At 51.7% G+C, this 20,932-nt stretch overlaps 2 protein-coding genes and 1 long non-coding RNA gene across 6 annotated transcripts; 2 read left to right on the top strand and 1 right to left on the bottom strand.

Annotated features, from left to right (window-relative positions):
- Positions 1-3,293: 3,293 nt before the first annotated feature.
- Positions 3,294-11,159, top strand: LOC104691218 (argininosuccinate lyase). Its single transcript, XM_039563040.1, has 17 exons — positions 3,294-3,376; positions 3,664-3,726; positions 5,029-5,223; positions 5,829-5,912; positions 6,218-6,274; positions 6,519-6,616; positions 7,262-7,339; positions 7,572-7,649; positions 7,793-7,845; positions 8,177-8,239; positions 8,406-8,520; positions 9,140-9,224; positions 9,402-9,461; positions 9,727-9,810; positions 10,001-10,081; positions 10,431-10,537; positions 10,919-11,159. Exons 2-17 carry the CDS (start codon positions 3,715-3,717, stop codon positions 11,067-11,069), a joined length of 1,401 nt encoding a protein of 466 aa, XP_039418974.1. The 5' UTR covers positions 3,294-3,376; positions 3,664-3,714; the 3' UTR covers positions 11,070-11,159.
- On the bottom strand, positions 4,676-19,375 carry LOC109145010. Of its 4 annotated transcripts, none has more exons than XR_005603411.1 (6): positions 19,259-19,375; positions 16,578-16,673; positions 16,059-16,243; positions 12,656-15,836; positions 11,681-11,849; positions 4,676-7,812 (listed from the first exon to the last, which is right to left on the bottom strand). It is a non-coding gene; the product is annotated as an uncharacterized LOC109145010 (long non-coding RNA). The 4 variants fall into 4 exon arrangements; XR_005603412.1 differs by having other exon boundaries at positions 4,676-6,843; XR_005603413.1 differs by lacking the exon at positions 12,656-15,836.
- Positions 13,322-19,807, top strand: LOC104691081 (argininosuccinate lyase). The gene is made up of 16 exons (XM_039563039.1): positions 13,322-13,409; positions 14,727-14,921; positions 15,032-15,115; positions 15,421-15,477; positions 16,047-16,144; positions 16,317-16,394; positions 16,640-16,717; positions 17,109-17,161; positions 17,384-17,446; positions 17,613-17,727; positions 18,382-18,466; positions 18,649-18,708; positions 18,844-18,927; positions 19,193-19,273; positions 19,369-19,475; positions 19,567-19,807. Exons 1-16 carry the CDS (start codon positions 13,395-13,397, stop codon positions 19,715-19,717), a joined length of 1,404 nt encoding a protein of 467 aa, XP_039418973.1. The 5' UTR covers positions 13,322-13,394; the 3' UTR covers positions 19,718-19,807.
- Positions 19,808-20,932: the final 1,125 nt, after the last annotated feature.

The following is a 20,932-nucleotide window of genomic DNA, read 5'->3' as shown; positions in this document are numbered from 1 at the left end:
ATTTGAAAACCCCTAAAAAAGTTTCAGTGGACACGTGTACCCCATCACACACGGATTGTAGTAAAGATAGGAATTCATTTATACTTCAGAATCATTTATTGTGGAGTCCTGTGGAATAAAAAAAAGCCAGGAGAGAGGTCTTCAAAGGCAGACTGAGAGCAGCTGGTGTGACTCAGTGCACAGGATGCAATGGATGCTGCCCTTTTTCATGTCAGGATTAACTGGCCTTGTAAGTTGGCCAAAACTGGCACAGCAAAAGCTCTGTGACTGCTCTGCCATATCCCAAACCCTGCACATGAAACCGCCTGAAAGAAGGGAAAGGATGTCAGTTTTCATGGGAAAACAGGGTATTTCCAGACAACCAAATTTTAGAGTTTTGTTACAGAAATCTGCTAACCCTTGTCTGCCTCTCACCACTCTCTTCAGATAAGGGTTCAGAACCTTCAGCACAATAATTTTATTTCTCCTTTACATCTCTTTGTACCTCTCCCCCAGCAGCAAATTATTATAATTATTTTCACCCTTTCCCCAAAATTTCACTTTCCTGACGCGTTTTTCCAATCAATGCTGCTTTTTCCAATCCACAATGAAGACACAGCTGGGGATGAATGAACATAACACAGACACCTCTTTCAACAGCTTTTTTTCCTAATAGAGATACTCCTCCTAAACATTTCCCAGTGGAGACAGGAAGCCTGGTAAGGCTGTAAATACAAATATGGGTCAGCTCCACGTCCACTGACATCATGCAAGGCAGAGAGGGAATATCAAGAGAGAACCAGCTGGGCAGGAGGTGAGGTGAGGAGGTCACTTCAGCTTTAACTGCTGCTCTTTAGGTGTTAGACAGTTATGCTACACCATCCATAGGGAATGCAGACATGGGTTTTTCCAAATGTGCTTAGCATGTCAACATTTTAAGCATTGGCTTGTGATTGTTACCACTAAGGCTTGGGGAGAGAGGGGCCTCGGTATTAACTATTGAAAGCAGGGGGCCTAGGACTTGCTATTGACAGCAGATCTGCGGGGTATTTGTGTTCTTTGTCATGAAAGATGTTTACTGTGTTCAGCATTTCGCTCAGCACCCTATGGTGTCTATTTCTTTTCTTTTCTTTCTTTCTTTTTTTTTTTTTGCCTTTTACATTCAAAAATTCATTAAAAACAAAGTTGGGGGGTTTTTTGAACAAAAAATGTCAGCACGGTTCCGCATCAACCGAGCTGACGGTGCGTTTGCCCGGCACGTTCAGCCCACGGAGCTGTTTTCTTTCTCCAAAGCAAAAAGACAGCTAAAAAAAAGGATGTTTTTAAAAGAAGGTGCACTGTAGCAGTTTCTGCCATCCTTTTCCTTCGCAGTCCTATTGTGAAAAGTGAACTTCCAGAGCCACCAAAGCTCCTTCGGTGCTGCACTCCCTCAAGCATTGCACCCTTCCAGCAAAAAAATGAAATCGTAGAGAAGGACTCTGATGGATTACAAAAGTACAAATAAAGTTCAGATTCTTTGAGAACATTAAAATATATTTAATTAAACTTCTCCGTACTGCAGAATTGGCAATTTACTCTCTAGTACTCATTGTCACCTCGAAAAGGGTGTAGCTGGGAATATTAATGTAGGAATGATTTGCCATCCTCTCTGCCAGAAAGGAAAATAAGTGGGAGGCTTTTCCCTCAGAATTTCCTCAGTTTTAACTGTGGGGTGAGAATTTTGAGGTTAATCTTTCTATTTCAGATAAAATACTGAAAGGAGATGATGGGCAGTGGAGAGACATCCAAACCAGAACAAATGGAGAAGATAGCAATGAGAATGCACTTCAGTTTGCATTAAAAAGTATATTTTGCATTGCTATTTCACTGCTTTTCCCTCAAAAAAGTTCAACTCTCCAGCTCCAAGCATCTTTATGAAATCTTCTTTCTTCAATGTTTGTTTTTAAGTTGAGGAATTCTGCTTGCATTTAGTTTTACTTCCAGTTTTGTTATAAAAATATTAGTCTACATTCTACATTGCTTATTATAAAGATGGTTATTGACTGCTTGGTCTAAAAATAAAGAGAGAATTCATCATTTCCTAGATACAAACTAGGGCAGGAGCTGAGCAGTGCACTCCAAGCCAATTAATCCCTGCGAAGTTTGCTAAATACACAGTGACACTGCTGACAGGTCCCATGTGGGTTTAATATCCCCTGTCACATGTAATATCAGACATGGGTTAGCAAAATCTTATTTATAAGATTCACTCCAGTTATAAATTCAGTGCTTAATGTTTTCACAACACGTTGGCAATCTCCTGTCAAAGCCCCGAGTAAGGACAAGGACGCTTTGAAAAGGTGAAGAAGACAAGAAAAGTGGTAAAAATGAGGGATTTCACAGTAGGAAGGAACAGGACTGCAAAAGGATCGAGCGCTGTTTCGGTGTCCTAGTGGAAAAAGGGGAAGGGGATGAGTTGTAGAACTGAGAGAACAGCAGAAAAGAACGAGAGGGTCAGTTAAAGGGAGGAAAATCCAACAGAAACGTGGATGAGAAAGTTGGAATATGTTTCCTGAGCTCTGTGAGAGGTTTGGACAATGCAGATGGAAAAATATTACACTGCAGGAGCTCACTTGGTAAGAGAAAGCAGCAAATATTCAGCTTTCTGTAGAGGGGCTGCAGAAAATACTCTGTCTGAGGAGTTAATGAGAAATCCGTGCTGAGCCACAGCTTCGCTGCTCTAAAAGCTCTCTTGTGCTTTAAATCAGTTACTTAATTCCAAGATATTTAGGGTGTGATGAGTTTAAGATACACGTTATTGCCATAAGTATAACTTCAAGCCCCACAGCCACTGCCTGAGGCTCTCAGGTGCCCCCACAACCTTGGGACAGCAGGGAACCCCCAAATCTGGGGCTGTAGCATCCTTACAGGTGGGATGAAAAGTCTCACCCATGCAGAGATGGGAAAGAACAAGAAGCTCCCATCTATTTTTTGTGTTTATTGGAGTGGCAATGGGGACAGAGCAGCGTATCAGTTATATTTATATTAAAGCCTGCTCATTAGAGGGGTGTGACACAGAGCGATGCGACTCCTTCAACCCAGCGATATTCCCAGGGGAGCATTCCAAGGATATTCCTGACCTGCCCACAGCGCAGGAGCTACGCCAGGTAAGAAGCAATACTCGAGCATCCCTCCTAAGCCTCCTCCTCTCCAAAGCACCCCCTGGCCCCGAGCCGCAGCGCAGGGCTGGGAAGCGACAAGGGGGATACGGGGGGGACCCGAGCGGGGCCGGCCCCGGGCACACCCCGCCCCGGTGGGGCGGGACGAGCCGCCAGCCCCGAGCCGAGGGCTGTAAAAGCGGGGCAGCGGGGCCGGGGAGCAGCGAGCCACAGAGCGGCCGGGGCTGCGTGCGGAGCAGGTGAGCGGCGCCGGGGAACCGGGAGCGCATCGGGAGCGGCGCCCGGGGAACCGGGAGCGCAGTGGGAGCGCATCGGGCGGCGCCCGGGGAACTGGGAGCGCATCGGGAGCGGCGCCCGGGGAACTGGGAGCGCAGTGGGAGCGCATCGGGAGCGGTGCCCGGGGAACTGGGAGCGCATCGGGAGCGGCGCCCGGGGAACTGGGAGCGCACCGGGCACCGGGAGCGCCCAGGGAATGGGGCAGGGAGCGGGCACCGGGGCAGCTGAGCATCTCCGCGCTGTCCCGCAGGTTGCACCAGGTGCCAGGATCGCTGCACAAACGAGCAAAACGTCGTCCGAAATGGCAGCCGAGGTGAGGGGGAGCTTGGCTTTGCTGGTGGGGTGCTGCTCCGGGTCCTGCTCTGCTCCGTTTGGAACGGGTTGTGCAGGGACGTGGTGGGATCAGCATCCCTGGAAGGGTTCAGGAAAGGTGTCCGTGTGGTCCTTAGGGATGTGGGTTAGGGGTGCTCCTGGCAGTGTTGGACTCGCTGATCTTGGAGGACTTTTCCAACTTTAATGATTCTGGGATTGGTTTTCCCGGGTTTTAAATGGAGAAGGGGATAGCGAACAACTTTGCTGCAATAATCAACCGTCCCACCTCGGATCCTGGCAGCAAAAACGTACCTGGACACCCCTTCCCCATCCCAGCAGCACCATTCATTCCCTGTCCCCTCTGCCCATCACGGGGTGCCCAGCGAGGAGCTGCAAAACTTTAGGGTTTTCCCCTATTTCTCCCCCTCCCCCCGGCATCTCCTGCGGACAAACCCGCTTCAAACGCAGAGCTCCCGCACCCCGAGCCTGCATCCTGCCTCCGCAGGCTCCCTCCTGCTCTTCCCTCCGCCAATCCTTTGGGAAAAGGGCTGCTGATGTCCCGGTCCCTGCCCGCTGTCCATGGTAGCTCCGCCGGCCGCCCGGCGCCGCGTACTTGTCGAGCCCTTCTGGGGGTGTTTTGGGGTTTTCTCTTTCCTTTTCATCTCACGGGAACATTTGTAACACGAAAAGGCACCCAGGCTTCTCTTTCTGCAACCTGCGCCTTTGCCGGTTTTATCCTAATTTTACACCAAAGCTTGCGAGAACATGGAATCTGGAGCTGCTTCAAACGGTAACTTCAGACACTTTATAGTCGCAGGAGTGGTTTAGAGCATGTGGCTTGTGCTGGCCCACAGCTCTTTCTCAGAGGAACGTTTTCTTCTACTCTCCCTAAAAGAGTGGGATTATTTCATATTTCAACCAGCTCTCACTATATCCCTGACTCCTTTACCTTTTTTTTTTTTTTTTTTTTTTTGTCAGGAGTCCATCAAAGGGTCAGAGATCAGCAACTGCCTTAAAAGAGAGTTCCATGCTGATCATGCACCACGTGCCCTGATATTCATTTTCAGAGAGTCCTGCAGGAGTCAGATATCTGGGAGGATCCCCAAGCCAGACCTGTAACCTCAAGGGCTAAATTCTGGTGACAGTGACATGCCCTAAAGTCCAGGGGTTTGCTGGTATAGACTGAGTAAAACCATTCCTGAGGTTGTCCTCAGTTTTAGTTTGATAAGGATGGAGATGGACACAAACTGATTTTTAGGGGATATATCCATAAATCTGTGTCTCTTACCTTCTTTACTTGCAGGGGGACAAAATGATGGCAGGAAGGTTTGTGGGGAGCACAGATCCCATCATGGAGATGCTCAGCGCTTCCATTACTGTTGATCAGAGACTGTCTGAAGTCGACATCCAGGGGAGCATGGCTTATGCCAAAGCCTTGGAGAAGGCTGGAATCCTGTCTAAAACTGAGCTGGAGAAGATCCTGAGTGGCCTGGAAAAGGTATTTCTTCCCTTCACAATCTCCCATGTGTGCTGGAATGAATCTTTCCTTACCTGACAGCATCTTGCTGTTTTAAAAAGCATCTTTAAATGTCCTTGTGTCCCATCCTCTTCAGACTGAGCAGTCACTAGGAATCATTTCAGTGGGAAGTAAGAACATCCTTTTCCTGCTGGCACGTGGAATTTTGAGTCTGGCTGCCCAGCTTGGTGGGAGACAATGCATAGCAGGTGTAGGGGGGGGAAGAAGAGTCAGCAGAGAAGGGCTTTTATAAAATATCCATTGTTGTTGCTCACCCACCCTGGACAACAGTGGGTCTGTGCAATGTTTTATAGGAAAACCTTTGTGGATGATGCTGAAGAAATCACTGACATTTAGGCTCAATTTTTTCCTTGCAATGCTTAAATCCTCCATAACACTGCAGGATTATCTTGGATAGAGAGATGAATCCCAGCAACAGTATGGAATACCAGGATACAGCAAGCAGCCTGAATGCCAGAGACTTAACACGTGTGGGAATGGCAGGAGCTGGGATTTGCTGGGGACACTCACAGCCCCCACACAGCAGGGTAGCTGTGGTGGCTGACTGGTGTTTCTGGTGTTTGCAGATCTCTGAGGAATGGTCCAAAGGAGTCTTTGGTGTGATCCAGACTGATGAGGATATCCACACTGCCAACGAGCGCAGACTAAAGGTTTGGCTCCTCTAACCTCTTGGTCCTGATCCTCTGCCTGACACTGAGGGCTTGTGCCTCTGTCCCTCTGTGAAATTCCTTTAGAGCTCGTGGCACTGAACCCCTGGGGCACAGCCAAGGGTCCCCAAGCCCCTTTTTGTGGCACTGTACAAGCCCAGAACCCAAACCTGCCCTCCCCAGAACACATCCCATGGCTACTCCCTGGATCTTGGAGCTGAGTCCCTCCCAGGCAGGGAGATCTGCTCATGTGGATTGTCCTGCTTAGAGCACAGAGATCGTGACAGCAATCCTGCTCTTGTCCTCAGGAGCTGATTGGAGACGTAGCTGGGAAGTTGCACACTGGCAGAAGCAGGAATGATCAGGTACAGACAGAACCTTTTTTTCTTCCTCTGTATTCCTCCCCCACTTCACTTCAGGAGACCTCAGACCAGAGTGGCCTCTGGAACTCTTCCTGGAGGGCAAGAAATGGTGACATTGCCACATAAATACAACCAAATGATGAGAAGATGATTTCCCTTCCCATCACACAGGACAAGGAGGGGTTTACCTTGCAGTCACTGCATTTGTCACATTCTGTGTGGCCTGACTGTGGCCAATCTCCCACAGGTTGTGACTGACCTGAAGCTGTTCATGAAGAATTCCCTCTCCATCATCTCCACGCACCTCCTGCAGCTCATTAAGACGCTGGTGGAACGCGCTGCCATGTGAGTCCTTTTCCACAGTCCCTGTTTTCCATAACTTTGGCCTTTTTGGGGCAGGAGACTCCTGGGTTTGTCCTTTGTCTGACCCCACTGGGCAGCAGCAAGGTCTCCTGTGCAGGGAGTTACAGCCAGGCAGTTTGGGGTAGCCCAGGGAGCACAACAGCCCCTTTTTCTCCAGAATTCACTTCACAGAAACTCTCCTCATCCCTCAGAGAAACCTTCTTTCATCCCTGGAAAAGGAGTTGAGGTGGGAGGTCCACACAAGGTTTTAGAAGGCACCAAACCCATCTGAAGGAGTGGGGAACACGTTTCAGGTTTTTCTGGCTGAGAAAAAGCTCAGCTGTGTTACCTCCCTGTTTAGCTCTGCTCCTGGCACTCCAAACCTGTGGTGGACTGGGGAATCCTTGCCTGCCACAGGGGGATTGCTGCTCCAGGCAATTTTCCAGGCAGCCCAGGGCAGATTCACCACACTGGAATAGCTAAACCCAGTGTGCTTGGCTTGAAAGATGACAGGGAGAAGAAGAGGTCGACCCTTCAGCATCTCATAGGCTGAAAACGCTCAGTTTGTGACCCTGCCAGGAGCCCTGGTGTGTTCCTGTCCCTGCCCTCCTGTCCCTGCTGCTCACCTCTCCCTCCTTTCCCTCCCAGAGAAATCGATGTGATCCTGCCTGGCTACACCCACCTGCAGAAAGCTCAGCCCATCCGATGGAGCCAGTTCTTGCTCAGGTGAGCACCTCCCACCCTCTCCACCCTCGGGGCCCTGCTCTGCTGAGGGGACAGCCAGGGGTGGTGACAAACCAGAGGGAACCTCACAAACTGGAACAGGAATTCCCTGTGTCCCTTCCACTCCAACCTCATGTTTAAGGGTAGATCCCAGGCTCCAGGCATGGCAGCACAGGGATTGGAAAAAAGAGACATTCCCTAATTTCATGGCTTTCTCCCTGTTGTCCTTCCCCAGCCATGCTGTTGCTCTGACCCGGGATTCTGAGCGCCTGGGAGAGATAAAGAAGAGGATCAATGTCTTGCCTTTGGGAAGGTAAGATCTACCCTTTTGGTGATCACCGGGCCTTGCTTTGCTCTGCAAAGTCTTCAGGGGTGCCTTCCCTGCTTCCCAGAGCTCAGCTTTGGATGGACAGGAAAGGCTTATTGCATGATTTCTGTTTCTTTCTTCCCTGGCAGTGGAGCTCTGGCTGGAAACCCTGTGGAAATCGATAGAGAGATGCTGCGCAGTGGTAAATGTTATCCTGGGACTGAGGGGCATGGGAGTACCTGTCACACCTGGGAGGGAGGGAATGGCACCATAATACCCCATCCTGGAGCCAGAGCCTTTAATTTTCCAGGATTTTTGCTGCAGAGAGACAGGCAGTGCCTGTGAGGTGGGAGGAGGAAGAGCCACACCTGCTGCACTCTGGCTGTCTGGGTTCATAAGAAAAACCCCACTAAACATGTTTGTGTTCCTGGGACTGCTCAAGGGCTCTCAGTCACCTCCTCTGGGGCAGCCTGGTGCATTCAGGCTCCTGTCAGGGCCAGTGTGACCTCCTGTGTCCATCCCCTTCCTTGCAGAGCTGGAATTTGCTTCCATCAGCCTGAACAGCATGGATGCCGTCAGCGAGAGGGACTTTGTGGGTAAGCACAGGCAAATCTTCCCAGCACTGTGGGAAGCAGCTCCTGACACCTTTCCAGTTAACTTAACAAGGGGCTGAAATCCAGCACTAGGAGCAAAGGCCCAGTCAGGGTTCTCTGAGTTTTCCAAGCACCTTTTCCCCCTCCTCATTTCCTGCCTTCCGTGCAGTGGAATTCCTCTCAGTTGCCACCCTGCTGATGATCCACCTCAGCAAGATGGCCGAGGATCTCATCATCTACAGCACCAGCGAGTTTGGCTTCCTGACCCTCTCTGATACCTACTGGTAGGTTTTTGGTCTCTCCTGGGGGATTCTCCTCAGCTCTCCTGCCCTGGGAGGGTGAGGCAGTGGTTGGGGTCTCTCTGTGCATGAGGCTGACCCAGCATCAAGACCTTGGCACAAAGGCACCCTCAGGGTGAATATTCCTCAGAAATGCTCACTTATTCCTGATTCCCATAAGTCAGCCAGGTCTGTGTTCAGCAACTGCTGGCAGAGAGAACTTCCTGCTGTGCTGGGAATGCTGCCAAAGGCCTTCCTTGCCTGGCTGGGATTGCAATCCCAACAGACTCCTTGTCTGCAGGGTGGCACAACCACAGCCCTCCCTCCATGAAGTCACATCAATGCTTAGTCTGGCCTGCTGGTACCACCCTGGAGGGGCTTGGAGGGAGAGCCTCCTTTTAACTCTCTGAGGGGTGGGACTGTGTGGCAGCTTTAGACAAGTTGCAGAAGCAAAGGCTTTGCTGTGGGAAATACGAGAATCTTGGCACACTTCATTCATAGATTTCCTACACCCTAAACAGGAGTACAAGGAAAGGGGATTTAGAGGTTTATTTTGGAGGGCTGGATCAGGGATTTCAGCCAGAGGGTCTTGCTCACCATTGCACTCCACACACTTTCCCTTCAGCTCTGGCAGTAGTGTGATGCCTCAGAAGAAGAATCCTGACAGTCTGGAGCTGATCCGCAGCAAAGCCGGCCGAGTGTTCGGACGGGTGAGCCCCAAAAAGGAGGAAGAGGGAGGGAAAATTGCTCATATTGGGGCTGGAGAATCCTCCTTTTTCTTGCCTTTTCTTTCCTAAAGAGCTGTGCCCAGTGTGGGTTCTGGACCTGCCCTGAGGCTGTGCTTTGCTCTGTTCCTCACTCCCTGCCTCTCCTGTTTCCCTCTGCAGCTGGCTGCAATTCTCATGGTCCTCAAAGGACTCCCGAGCACCTACAACAAGGACCTGCAGGTAAAGCCTTTGTTCCTTTCCACACCATCTCTCTGAGCAGACACAGCTGTCTCCTACTCTTGAGCTGTCCCACCACTCCATTTCTCTGCACAGCCCCTGGCTGGGTGCTGGGAAAGGGGCTGAGGCAGGGGATGCTGCAGGAGACACCCTGAATGCCATGGCAGGAGCCTCTGGGATCACATCCCTGCTCTGCTGCCTGGGCTGCTGAGCCTCTTGTGCTGCACCAGGCTGGCTCAGAGCCATTTCCATCGTTGTTCCAACACAGGAGGACAAGGAGGCCGTCTTTGATGTTGTAGACACCCTGAATGCTGTGCTCCAGGTTGCCACTGGAGTGATTTCCACCCTCCAGGTAAGGATTCACTATGGAACATGGAGCACATTCTGTGAGTAACACGGGGGACAGAGCTCCAGGCTGGTTCTAAAGTGAAAACTCTTCAGTACCTCACCCACACTGCTCATTTTGGTCCCTCTTAGAGCTGAAGTGCTCCAAGGAAGAGCTGATTATAGATAACATCTCCCTCTGTCCGTCCTTTCTGCAGATCAACAAGGAGAACATGGAGAAGGCACTGAGCCCTGAGATCCTGTCATCTGACCTGGCTCTCTACTTGGTTCATAAAGGAGTAAGTACCAGAGGGAGAGCTGGAGCTGGGATTTCTTTGGATACAGAGGAGCTGCTCAGTGAGGAGCTGGGATGAGGCCCCTCTGTTCTGTCCCAGGGTGATGAGCAGTCAACAACCACAAAAGCTGAAAACACATCCTTTACATGCATCTCAAGGGACTTCATAGTAATTTACCCCCAAATTACTTGATCATAATTTATTCCTAAATCCACCCAAGCAACCCCAGATTCAGCTTGCATTGCCCTAAAGGGAAAACAGGCCAGCCAAAAAAGGCAGCACATCCATTTTTCTAATGGAAAAGCAGCCCAGCTGCCTGGTCACTGACTGCCACCTCTGCTTCCCCCGGCAGATGCCCTTCAGACAAGCCCACATTGCTGCTGGCAAGGCCGTCCACCTCGCCGAGACCAAAGGCATCACCATCAACAATCTCAGCCTGGAGGACCTGAAGAGCATCAGGTTTGGATCTCTGTTATTTCACTTCCCTGCACAGGCAGGGAGCAGCCTCCCTGAGCAGCCTTCCCAAAAGTGCCTCAAAATCCTCCTGTCCTGAATATCAAGGGCTGCTCCTCCTGGGGCTGAAAACACTGGAGGGGGACAATATCAGCTCCATTCCACTCCATCAGGGCATGGGCAAGAGTTATTGGGAGGGGCTGGGAGACACTCCTGCCCTAAGCAGGAAGCCCCCAGAGGGGTTTGGCTCTGAAGTTCCTTGGAGTCCCCTTGGACTGTCAGCAGAAGGGCAGGAGGATGCCCTGTCCTCACTCCCTCAGCCTCTCCACAGACACTGGGCATATGGAACAGCCCAGAGCCCCCTGACAGCCCTCCCTGTGCCCCCAGCCCCCTGTTTGGCAGCGACGTGGCGCAGGTGTTCAGCGTGGTGAGCAGCGTGGAGCAGTACACGGCCGCGGGCGGCACCGCCAAGAGCAGCGTGTCCGCCCAGATCGAGCAGCTGCGGGAGCTGCTCAAGAGGCTCAAGGAACAGGCTTAGAGTGTGGGGAGAGATCCCGTGCCTGCAGCGTTGTGCCTGTGCCACTGGTCTGGAGTTAATAAACACTGGGGTGTCTGTAGTTCACTGAAATTCCTCTCTTGTGTCTTGATTCTTTGGGGCATGGTTGGGCTGAGCTCAGAATGTGGGCTCTTCCTTCCTTCTGGGTATGTGTCTCTTGGAGGGGAGGCTGGCAGACTGGGATTGTCCCTTTTCACTCAGCAAAGCTCCTTTTCCAGCCCAGCCTTGTGAAGCTGGAGTTTTGCTCAGCCCCTTCTCCCCGTGCTGAGGCAGCAGCACGTTGTTGACTCAGAGCTGCAGGTCTGGAACACACACAGGGAGTAGAAGTAACAAAGGTGTTGCCTCACCAAGTTTAGGGCAAGGGCTGCAGCACAGACAGGACACACTGCCAGCAGCTAAATCTCCAGCCAAAGTACCCCAGGAGACACAGAGTTCTTGCACCTCTGGAGCATTTGTGCTTTTAACACGTGGAAGAAGGATCAGCAACAGCAAAATTCCCTTTTTTCAACACTTCTCACTGCTCTCAGTGTCTCCTTATTCTGGCCCTAAACCAAATCCATTTTCCTGGCATTTAAACAGCACATTTCAGTTACCTTTCCACAAACCTCCTTTGTGTTTGCTCCTTTCCTTCCTGCTGTGTTCCTGTTTTGGCTCATGTCTCGCTCTCCAGACTGGTCACCTGTAGCCAGGAAATCACTTACGCACACTCAGCTGCCAGGCTAAAGGAACAGGAAAGCCACAGGTAACACCAACAGTCAACACCTGCAGAGTCAGAAGAACAGAAATTTCCTCATCTCCACCTCACAGTTGTTTTTTCTCCCATAAACTTTCCTGATCTGTGCCACTCCCCTTATTTTTCCTATTTGTATCTTCCTCTCCCTTCAGAGCCTCAGCTGAACAGATTTTTTCTTGCTCCCAGCAGCAAATGTCTGGCATTGTCCCTCACGGCTAGTGCTGGGTGACACGTGGCCAAAATGAAAGGAAAAGGGAAGTAGCAGATTACCACATTTTAGTCTCTTACTTAAATAAGTAGTTTACAGTCACTGGTACTTTCCACCCATCCACCCCTTTTCTTAGAATTGTGAAATAATTGAGATTAGAGGGGCCCGTGGAGGTGTCTGGAGCTCCACAGACATTTCAGAGTGTGGTCCATGGTGTCTCCAGACTTTCACCATCACCCTTCTCTGACTCGTTGGGATTTAGGTTTTGGTCTCAAACCCCGGCTCATTACAGGCCACAGGAAGGCACCTGAGCCAGGAATTCACTCAGGCTGATTATCAGCTGGGTCTCTCTGGATGTAAATCTAGTGCTCACCATTCTTCCAAACCCTCAGAAACCTCCTGTCAAAGCCTGGAGTATGGACATCCATAAAGGATGAACGTGAAAAAAAAGCATTAAAAGTGAGGGACTTCAGAAGAGGAAGGAATCTGGCAACAAAACGGTTCAAAGAGGTTTTCTAAGGGTAGACAGCGTGATGCTCTGTGCATCCTCAAACCTGAAAGCCTGAAAAAGAAATAATCATAATTGGAAATGTTTGAGAAGCGGTGAATTAATTGTTGGCTACCTACAGAGTCTGAGCCTTGCTCCGGATGGATACTGAAGGCACTACCCTGGAAATCCAGCTGCAAAAGGACCTTGCGGGGCAGCCAGAGGCAGCTGGATGTCACTGGCAGCGTCCTGGAGCATCCCCATGCACAGCCGTGCAATCCCAAGGACCTGGATTAGGCTCCTTCCCGCCTGAATTATGACAACGGGGCTGGTTAAAGGACAGAAAACCCCGAAGGGGACAAGAAAACGGGGACGCCACTCCTGAGCGTCCTGTAAAGCGCAGGGACAAGCCGTGCCACTGCACAGCAGGACCGGGAGCGGGGCCGGGCCGGGCACTCCCCGCCCCGGCGGGCGGGACGAGCTGCGGGAGCGCCGGGAGCGCGGCCGGGGTGCGCCGGGAGCGGGCCGGGATCGGCACCGGGATCGGAGCTGGAATCAGGACCGGGACTGGAGCTCGGATCGGCAGCGGAGCTGGGATAGGGATTGGAGCTGAGATCGGGACAGCGATTGGAGCTGGAATTGGGACCGGGTTTGGAGCTGGAATCGGGACCGGAGCTGGGATAGGGATTGGAGCTGGGATCAGGATCGGAACACAGCTGGGATCGGAACCGGAGCTGGGACCGGCACCGGGAGTGGAGCGGGGATCGAGACCGGAGCTGGAATTGGGATCGGGACCGGGACTGTGACCGGGATCGGGACCGGGACTAGAGCTGCCCCGCCGGTGGCCCCGCTGCGCACACGGAGCCGGCAGCGGCCGCGATGGCAGCAGCCGAGGTGAGCGCGGACTTTGCTTCCCCGGGGGGTGTCCGGGGGTGCTCAGCCGAGCGGAGCTGTCTCGGAGCCTCCGCGTTCTTGCCTCTGGCTCCCTGGGAAAGGCCGATGCCCCGTGCCTGGGACTCGGGCTCAGGCACAGGCACCTCCCAGCAGCTTGTGTAAACACTGCTCGGCACAAAAGCTGCGTTTTCAGTTTCCTTCCCTGCCGAGACGTGACCAGGCATCCTGGCGAGTCTCACTTTCTGCTTTCCAAGTCGGTGCTCCACGTTCCAGGCAGTGCCCATCACTTCCAGGCTGGAAGCCACTGCTCCAAACAGTTCTGGAGCATCCTAAAATTAATCTTGCAGCTTTGATTTCCCGATTGTAAATGTGTATTTGCAGTGTTTTTGCTGACACACTTCTTGCTTTGATGGAAAGCTTTAAGTACTGAAGTTGTACCTGGATATTCCTGTTCCCCACTCAAGTGCTGAGCCTCTGGAATAGCCTTTAATTTAGCATTAATTTTGCTCCTGGGGGCACCAAATGAGTGCTGAGGAGTTCTAACACTTCTTTTTAGATTCTGATTCCTCTCTCTGCCTTCCTTCAGCTTTCTAACAAAGCTGCCTTCCACACATGGCTGCCCCTTATCTCTGCAGGCACTCTCCTGTTGTCCTTTCAGGCTCAGGGACATGGAGACAGTCACCAGGGAAAACATCTTTAAGGTTACTCAACAGTGTTTTGTCTGACTGGTAAAGCCCTGGCACAGATCAGCTTCCAGCTGTCCTGCCAGCTCTTGCTGTCCATGGTAGTTATAGTGACCAGCATGAGAAGAAACTTGTTGGGGTGTTTAAAAAGTAGATTAGTAATTATTATCCACTCTGCAGTGCTGCTCTATTTTGTCCCTTCCTTCAGGAGTCCTCCAATTCCTTTCTGTGCCTGGTAGCACCGGAGAGTTGCTTTTGAAATCTTGGGTTTCAGTGTAAGTCTGGCAGAATTAAAACTTCAGGGGTTGTCTTACCTAGGCAAGCAAAAAGCTCCTGAGCAGGTGACACAGCTCAGGTGAGGCCACCCAGGCTCTGAGTCACTGCTGGAGAAGCTCCCACATGACACACGCCCTGCTGTGGGGCACAGCTGGAGCCCTGCACAAGCCTTTGGTCACCCACTGAAATGGGTGACACATTCCAGGGGGTGAGGTCACCACAGGAATCCTGGTTTGGGTGGGAAAACCCCACTTTTGTTTCTGTGCTGGCCCCCATAAATGCATCACTGGATGTTATATCCTGCATAGGATTTATCTGAAGTTATTAGGCCACTTTAATTCACTGTTTTCTCTCTCAGGGGAATAAACTTTGGGGTGGAAGATTCAGTGGAAGCACAGATCCAATCATGGAGATGCTCAATGCTTCCATTAGCTATGACCAGAGACTGTCTGAAGTCGACATCCAGGGGAGCATGGCTTATGCCAAAGCCTTGGAGAAGTCTGGGATCCTGTCTAAAACGGAGCTGGAGAAGATCCTGAGTGGCCTGGAAAAGGTATTTCTTTCCTTTTCAAACTGTCAGGTGAATGATTCTCTCCTGACCTGAGAGCAGCCTCCTTGGATTTAATCACCATCGTGGCTGACTGGTTCTTCTGGTGTTTGCAGATCTCTGAGGAATGGTCCAAAGGAGTATTTGTGCTGAAACAAACTGATGAGGATATCCACACTGCCAACGAGCGCAGACTAAAGGTTTGGCTCCTCTAACCTCTTGGTCCTGATCCTCTGCCTGACACTGAGGGCTTGTGCCTCTGTCCCTCTGTGAAATTCCTTTAGAGCTCGTGGCACTGAACCCCTGGGGCACAGCCAAGGGTCCCCAAGCCCCTTTTTGTGGCACTGTACAAGCCCAGAACCCAAACCTGCCCTCCCCAGAACACATCCCATGGCTACTCCCTGGATCTTGGAGCTGAGTCCCTCCCAGGCAGGGAGATCTGCTCATGTGGATTGTCCTGCTTAGAGCACAGAGATCGTGACAGCAATCCTGCTCTTGTCCTCAGGAGCTGATTGGAGACGTAGCTGGGAAGTTGCACACTGGCAGAAGCAGGAATGATCAGGTACAGACAGAACCTTTTTTTCTTCCTCTGTATTCCTCCTCCTCAGTTCTTTAATTGAATATTTTTATGCAATCCTTCTCATGCCCTGGCACACTCTAGCCTGTATTCCCTTTAAATTAATGATGGCTTTAAACTAATGATGCTGCAGTGGCTCATCCATCCAGGGGAGTGGGATGTGCAGGGCTGCTTCCTGGTGGTAAAAGGCCACAAAATTCCACTGACGTCTCTGAAAAGCTCCAGAACCACTGATTCTGCTCACTGGGAGCCACACATCATTCAGGATCAGTCCTCCTCAGGATGATCAACTTTTGTTGGTTGGGAATTTTCTGCTTCAAACTTGACAATACCTGAGAAGTCCACTGAAAAAAATGGATTTTGGTTTTGTCTGTGGAAAGCAACAGCAGCTTTCACAAATCAGTGACCAGGGATGCATTCCATATGAGGAGGATTTCCCTTCCCATCACCCAGAACTAGGAGGGGATAACAGTGCCAGGGAGTTCTGCTGAGCATTATTTGGTCACTAAATCTGTCCCATTGTGCTTGGCCTGGCTGTGGCCAATCTCCCACAGGTTGTGACTGACCTGAAGCTGTTCATGAAGAATTCCCTCTCCGTCATCTCCACGCACCTCCTGCGGCTCACTGAGACGCTGGTGGAACGCGCTGCCACGTGAGTCCTTTTCCACAGTCCCTGTTTTCCATAACTTTGGCCTTTTTGGGAGCAGGAGATTTTTAGGCTTGTCCTTTGACAGTGCAGCAGCAGGGTCTCCTGTGCAGGGAGTTACAGACCTGTCTCTGCCCTCCTGTCCCTGCTGCTCACCTCTCCCTCCTTTCCCTCCCAGAGAAATCGATGTGATCCTGCCTGGCTACACCCACCTGCAGAAAGCTCAGCCCATCCGATGGAGCCAGTTCTTGCTCAGGTGAGCACCTCCCACCCTCTCCACCCTCGGGGCCCTGCTCTGCTGAGGGGGCAGCCAGGGGTGGTGACAAACCAGAGGGAACCTCACAAACTGGAACAGGAATTCCCTGTGTGGCTCTGACCAGCTGGGAACCTAAGCATGGATTGGGCAACTCCCCGTTCTCCATCCTTTGGCCATTCTCACCTCCTGAGGTGCAATATTGTCCAGCTTCATCTCCAAGTTTCATCTCTCCTGTCCTTCCCCAGCCATGCTGTTGCTCTGACCCGGGATTCTGAGCGCCTGGGAGAGGTGAAGAGGAGGATCAATGTCTTGCCTTTGGGAAGGTAAAATTTATTTTTTATTGTGATCCTCAGTCCTCATTTTGCTCTGAGATAAGGCCAAGAGGCAGATCTGTCCATCCCCTGAAACACTGGGGTTTCTATTCCATAGACACTGCAGCCCAGCTTCCCTGTCCAAAGGTTCTCACCATAAATATATTGTTCTATCCCTTGGAAATCAAGGATTACAAGGCTTCCATCAAGCAAACCTTCCTCCTTGAAGAGAAATTCTGGTTTACTCCAGAGTTCAGAATTTGATGAGCCTCAGAGCACACTGTGACACCAAAGTGAACTGGGGGAGGGAAATCTTCAGAGAGGTGTCACCACTAGAGCTCAGCTTTGGTTGGATAGCAGTTTGGATATCATGGGTGACTTCTGGTTCTTTCTTCCCTGGCAGTGGAGCTCTGGCTGGGAACCCTCTGGGAATCGACAGAGAGCTGCTCTGCAGTGGTAAATGTTATCCTGGTGTTGAGGAACAGGAATACTCAAAATATCTGGGCCTCTGGGACGCATCAGCACATTGTCCTGATGTTATTTTGGATGTGTTGCAGCACTTTAACAAGGGGGTGGAGGGTAATGAATATAAAAAGTCACTTGCACTGAGGCAGCCTGGTGCATTCAGGCTCCTGTCAGGGCCAGTGTGACCTCCTGCGTCCATCCCCTTCCTTGCAGAGCTGGAATTTGCTTCCATCAGCCTGAACAGCATGGATGCCGTCAGCGAGAGGGACTTTGTGGGTAAGCACAGGCAAATCTTCCCAGCACTGTGGGAAGCAGCTCCTGACACCTTTCCAGTTAACTTAACAAGGGGCTGAAATCCAGCACTAGGAGCAAAGGCCCAGTCAGGGTTCTCTGAGTTTTCCAAGCACCTTTTCCCCCTCCTCATTTCCTGCCTTCCGTGCAGTGGAATTCCTCTCAGTTGCCACCCTGCTGATGATCCACCTCAGCAAGATGGCCGAGGATCTCATCATCTACAGCACCAGCGAGTTTGGCTTCCTGACCCTCTCTGATGCCTACAGGTAGGTCTCAACCCTGGGCAGAGCTCCTCCCTCAGCCTCTCCTCCTCAGCTCTCCCACCCTGGGAGGGTGAGGCAGTGGTTGGGGTCTCTCTGTGCATGAGGCTGACCCAGCATCAAGAGCTTTGCACAAAGGCACCCTCAGGTGCCTATTCATCCTCAGGGTGAATATTCCTCAGAAATGCTCATTTATTTGTCATTCTGGTAACTTAACCACATTTGCATTCATCAGCAACTCCTGTCCAGCAACTGCTGGCAGAGAGAACTTCCTGCTGTGCTGGGAATGCTGCCAAAGCCCTTCCTTGCCTGGCTGGGATTGCAATCCCAACAGACTCCTTGTCTGCAGGGTGGCACAACCACAGCCCTCCCTCCGTGAAGTCACATCAATGCTTAGTCTGGCCTGCTGGTACCACCCTGGAGGAGCTTGGAGGGAGAGCCTCCTTTTAACTCTGTCTTTGAGGGGTGGGACTCTGTGGGAGCTTTAGACAAGTTGCAAAATCAAAGAGAAACTCAGCAGTTCACTGATTTCCTACACCTGAAACAGGACTATGATGAAGGGGGACCTACGTGTTGCTTTTGGAGGGCTGGATCAGTGATGATTTGTGTGTATGGATGGGAGTTTTGCTCACCAGTGCACTCCACTCATCTCCCATCCAGCACTGGCAGCAGCCTGATGCCTCAGAAGAAGAATCCTGACAGTCTGGAGCTGATCCGCAGCAAAGCCGGCCGAGTGTTCGGACGGGTGAGCTCCAAAAAGGAGGAAGAGGGAGGGAAAATTGCTCATATTGGGGCTGGAGAATCCTCCTTTTTCTTGCCTTTTTTTTTTTTTTTTTTTTGGTAAAGAGCTGTGTGGGTTCTGAGCCTGTGCTGGGGCTGTGCTTTGCTCTGTTCCTCACTCCCTGCCTCTCCTGTTTCCCTCTGCAGCTGGCTGCAATGCTCATGGTCCTCAAAGGACTCCCAAGCACCTACAACAAGGACCTGCAGGTAAAGCCTTTGTTCCTTTCCACACCATCTCTCCTGCTGGCTGCAAGAGTCAGGAGAGCTGGGCTGCTGAGCCTGGTGGGTTTTTGTTCTGTACCAGCTTGACTCAGAGCCATTTCCATTGCTGTTCCAACACAGGAGGACAAGGAGGCCGTCTTTGATGTCGTAGACACCCTGAATGCTGTGCTCCAGGTTGCCACTGGAGTGATTTCCACCCTCCAAGTAAGGCTTTTTCTTCATCCTCTCAGTATTGAACATGATTGTGGTGCACATTCTGTGAGTAACTCAGGGAGCAGAGCTCCAGACTGTTCCCAAATAAAATCACTTCAGTGCCTCACCCACATTGCTCATTTTGGTCCCCTCTGTCAGCTGCTCAGGGGGTCAGAGCATCCTTTTAGAGCTCCAGATGAATTCCCCTCACTCTGAGCACTAACATGCCCCAAGGAGGAGCTGATGGTAACGTGTCCCTGGGATCCTCCTCCTGCAGATCAACAAGGAGAACATGGAGAGGGCGCTGAGCCCGGAGATGTTGGCTACTGACCTGGCTCTTTACCTGGTTCGGAAGGGAGTAAGTGCCAGAGGGAGACCTGGAGCTGGGATTTCTTTGGATGCAGAGGAGGAACTGAGCTGAGTCCCCTCTGCTCTGTCCCCTTCCCACTGCAGATGCCCTTCAGACAAGCCCACGTGGCCTCTGGCAAAGCCGTCCAGCTGGCTGAGACCAAAGGCATCACCATCAACCACCTCAGCCTGGAGGACCTGCAGAACATCAGGTTTGTATCTCTGTTACTTCAGCTCCCCAAAGTGCCCCAAAACCCTCTGCAGCAGCCCAGAGCCCCCTGACAGCCCTCCCTGTGCCCCCAGCCCCCTGTTTGGCAGCGACGTGGCGCAGGTGTTCAGCGTGGTGAGCAGCGTGGAGCAGTACACGGCCGCGGGCGGCACCGCCAAGAGCAGCGTGTCCGCCCAGATCGAGCAGCTGCGGGAGCTGCTCAAGAGGCTCAAGGAACAGGCTTAGAGTGTGGGGAGAGATCCCGTGCCTGCAGCGTTGTGCCTGTGCCACTGGTCTGGAGTTAATAAACACTGGGGTGTCTGTAGTTCACTGAAATTCCTCTCTTGTGTCTTGATACTTCAACAGCTCATCCTCCTTCCTATCCCCAAGAAGGCACCTGGCACACCTTTTTGCCATTTCCAGTAACTTTTTACCCTCACACTTCAAAGAGTGACTCTGAAAATAAATAGAAGTAAGTAAGCAGGCAACAAATAAATAACCAGAATTAAGTAAGCAATAATAATAAGGTGTGCCAGGGGAGGTTTAGGTTGGACATCAGGAGGAATTCCCCCACAGAAAAGGCGATAAACATCAGAACAGGCTGTGCAGGGAGGTGGAATCACTGTCCCTGGACGTGTTTAAGGGAAGAGTGGATGTGGCACTCAGTGCCCTGGTCTGGGTGATAAGAGTGGCATTGGGTCACAGGTTGGACTCGGTGACCTCGTAGGTCTTTTACAACCTAAATGATTCTGTGATTGATTGATAAAATAAATAAATAAATAAATATGTAAACAAGCAAGTCAGTAAATGAGAAATAAGTAAAAGTAGGCAATAAATATATTAAAACCCCTAAGTAATAAATACGGAGGAGAGAGGAGAGGAGAGAGAAGGGAAAAGGAAAGGGAAAGGGAAAGGGAAAAGGAAAGGGAAAAGGAAAGGGAAGGAAAAATGAAAGGAGAAATCACTCGCCACCTGAGTAAATTCACCAGTCCTCCTGACTCGTGGAGGCGCCTTTACGGCAGGACAATCGTAGCTTTGTCCGGAGGTGACCGTGGGACAGAACCTGATCCCTGACACCCTCTGCGGCAGCTCATCCCGCCCGGGCAGGACGGGGACCGGGACCGTGACAGGGATCGGGACCTGCACCGGGATCGGCTTCTACCTCTGAGCCCGCTCCTCAGCTCCGGTTCCGTCCCTCAGCCCCGGTTCCCCCTCCTCAGCCCCGGTCCCGCCCCTCAGCCCCGGTTCCGTCCCTCAGCCCCGGTTCCCCCTCCTCAGCCCCGGTCCCGCCCCTCAGCCCCGGTTCCGCCCCTCAGCCCCGGTTCCCCCTCCTCAGCTCCGGTCCCGTCCCTCAGCTCCGTTCCCCCTCCTCAGCTCCGGTCCCGCCCCTCAGCTCCGTTCCCCCTCCTCAGCCCCGGTCCCGCCCCTCAGCTCCGGTCCCGCCCCTCAGCTCCGGTCCCG

The sequence above is a fragment of the Corvus cornix genome, chromosome 19 (assembly GCF_000738735.6).
Source record: "Corvus cornix cornix isolate S_Up_H32 chromosome 19, ASM73873v5, whole genome shotgun sequence".
NCBI classification, from domain to species: domain Eukaryota; kingdom Metazoa; phylum Chordata; class Aves; order Passeriformes; family Corvidae; genus Corvus; species Corvus cornix.
Note: the sequence above shows the minus strand (reverse complement) of the source record. Positions and strands in the feature narration are given on the sequence as shown.

Bases quoted from the DNA above. Each gene is read 5' to 3' on its own strand.
- LOC104691218 (XM_039563040.1), top strand. The intron at 6,617-7,261 runs GTGAGTCCTTTT...TTTCCCTCCCAG, and splicing joins CTGGTGGAACGCGCTGCCAT to AGAAATCGATGTGATCCTGC. The intron at 7,846-8,176 runs GTAAATGTTATC...CCTTCCTTGCAG, and splicing joins TAGAGAGATGCTGCGCAGTG to AGCTGGAATTTGCTTCCATC.
- LOC104691081 (XM_039563039.1), top strand. The intron at 15,478-16,046 runs GTACAGACAGAA...AATCTCCCACAG, and splicing joins GCAGAAGCAGGAATGATCAG to GTTGTGACTGACCTGAAGCT. The intron at 17,728-18,381 runs GTAGGTCTCAAC...TCTCCCATCCAG, and splicing joins ACCCTCTCTGATGCCTACAG to CACTGGCAGCAGCCTGATGC.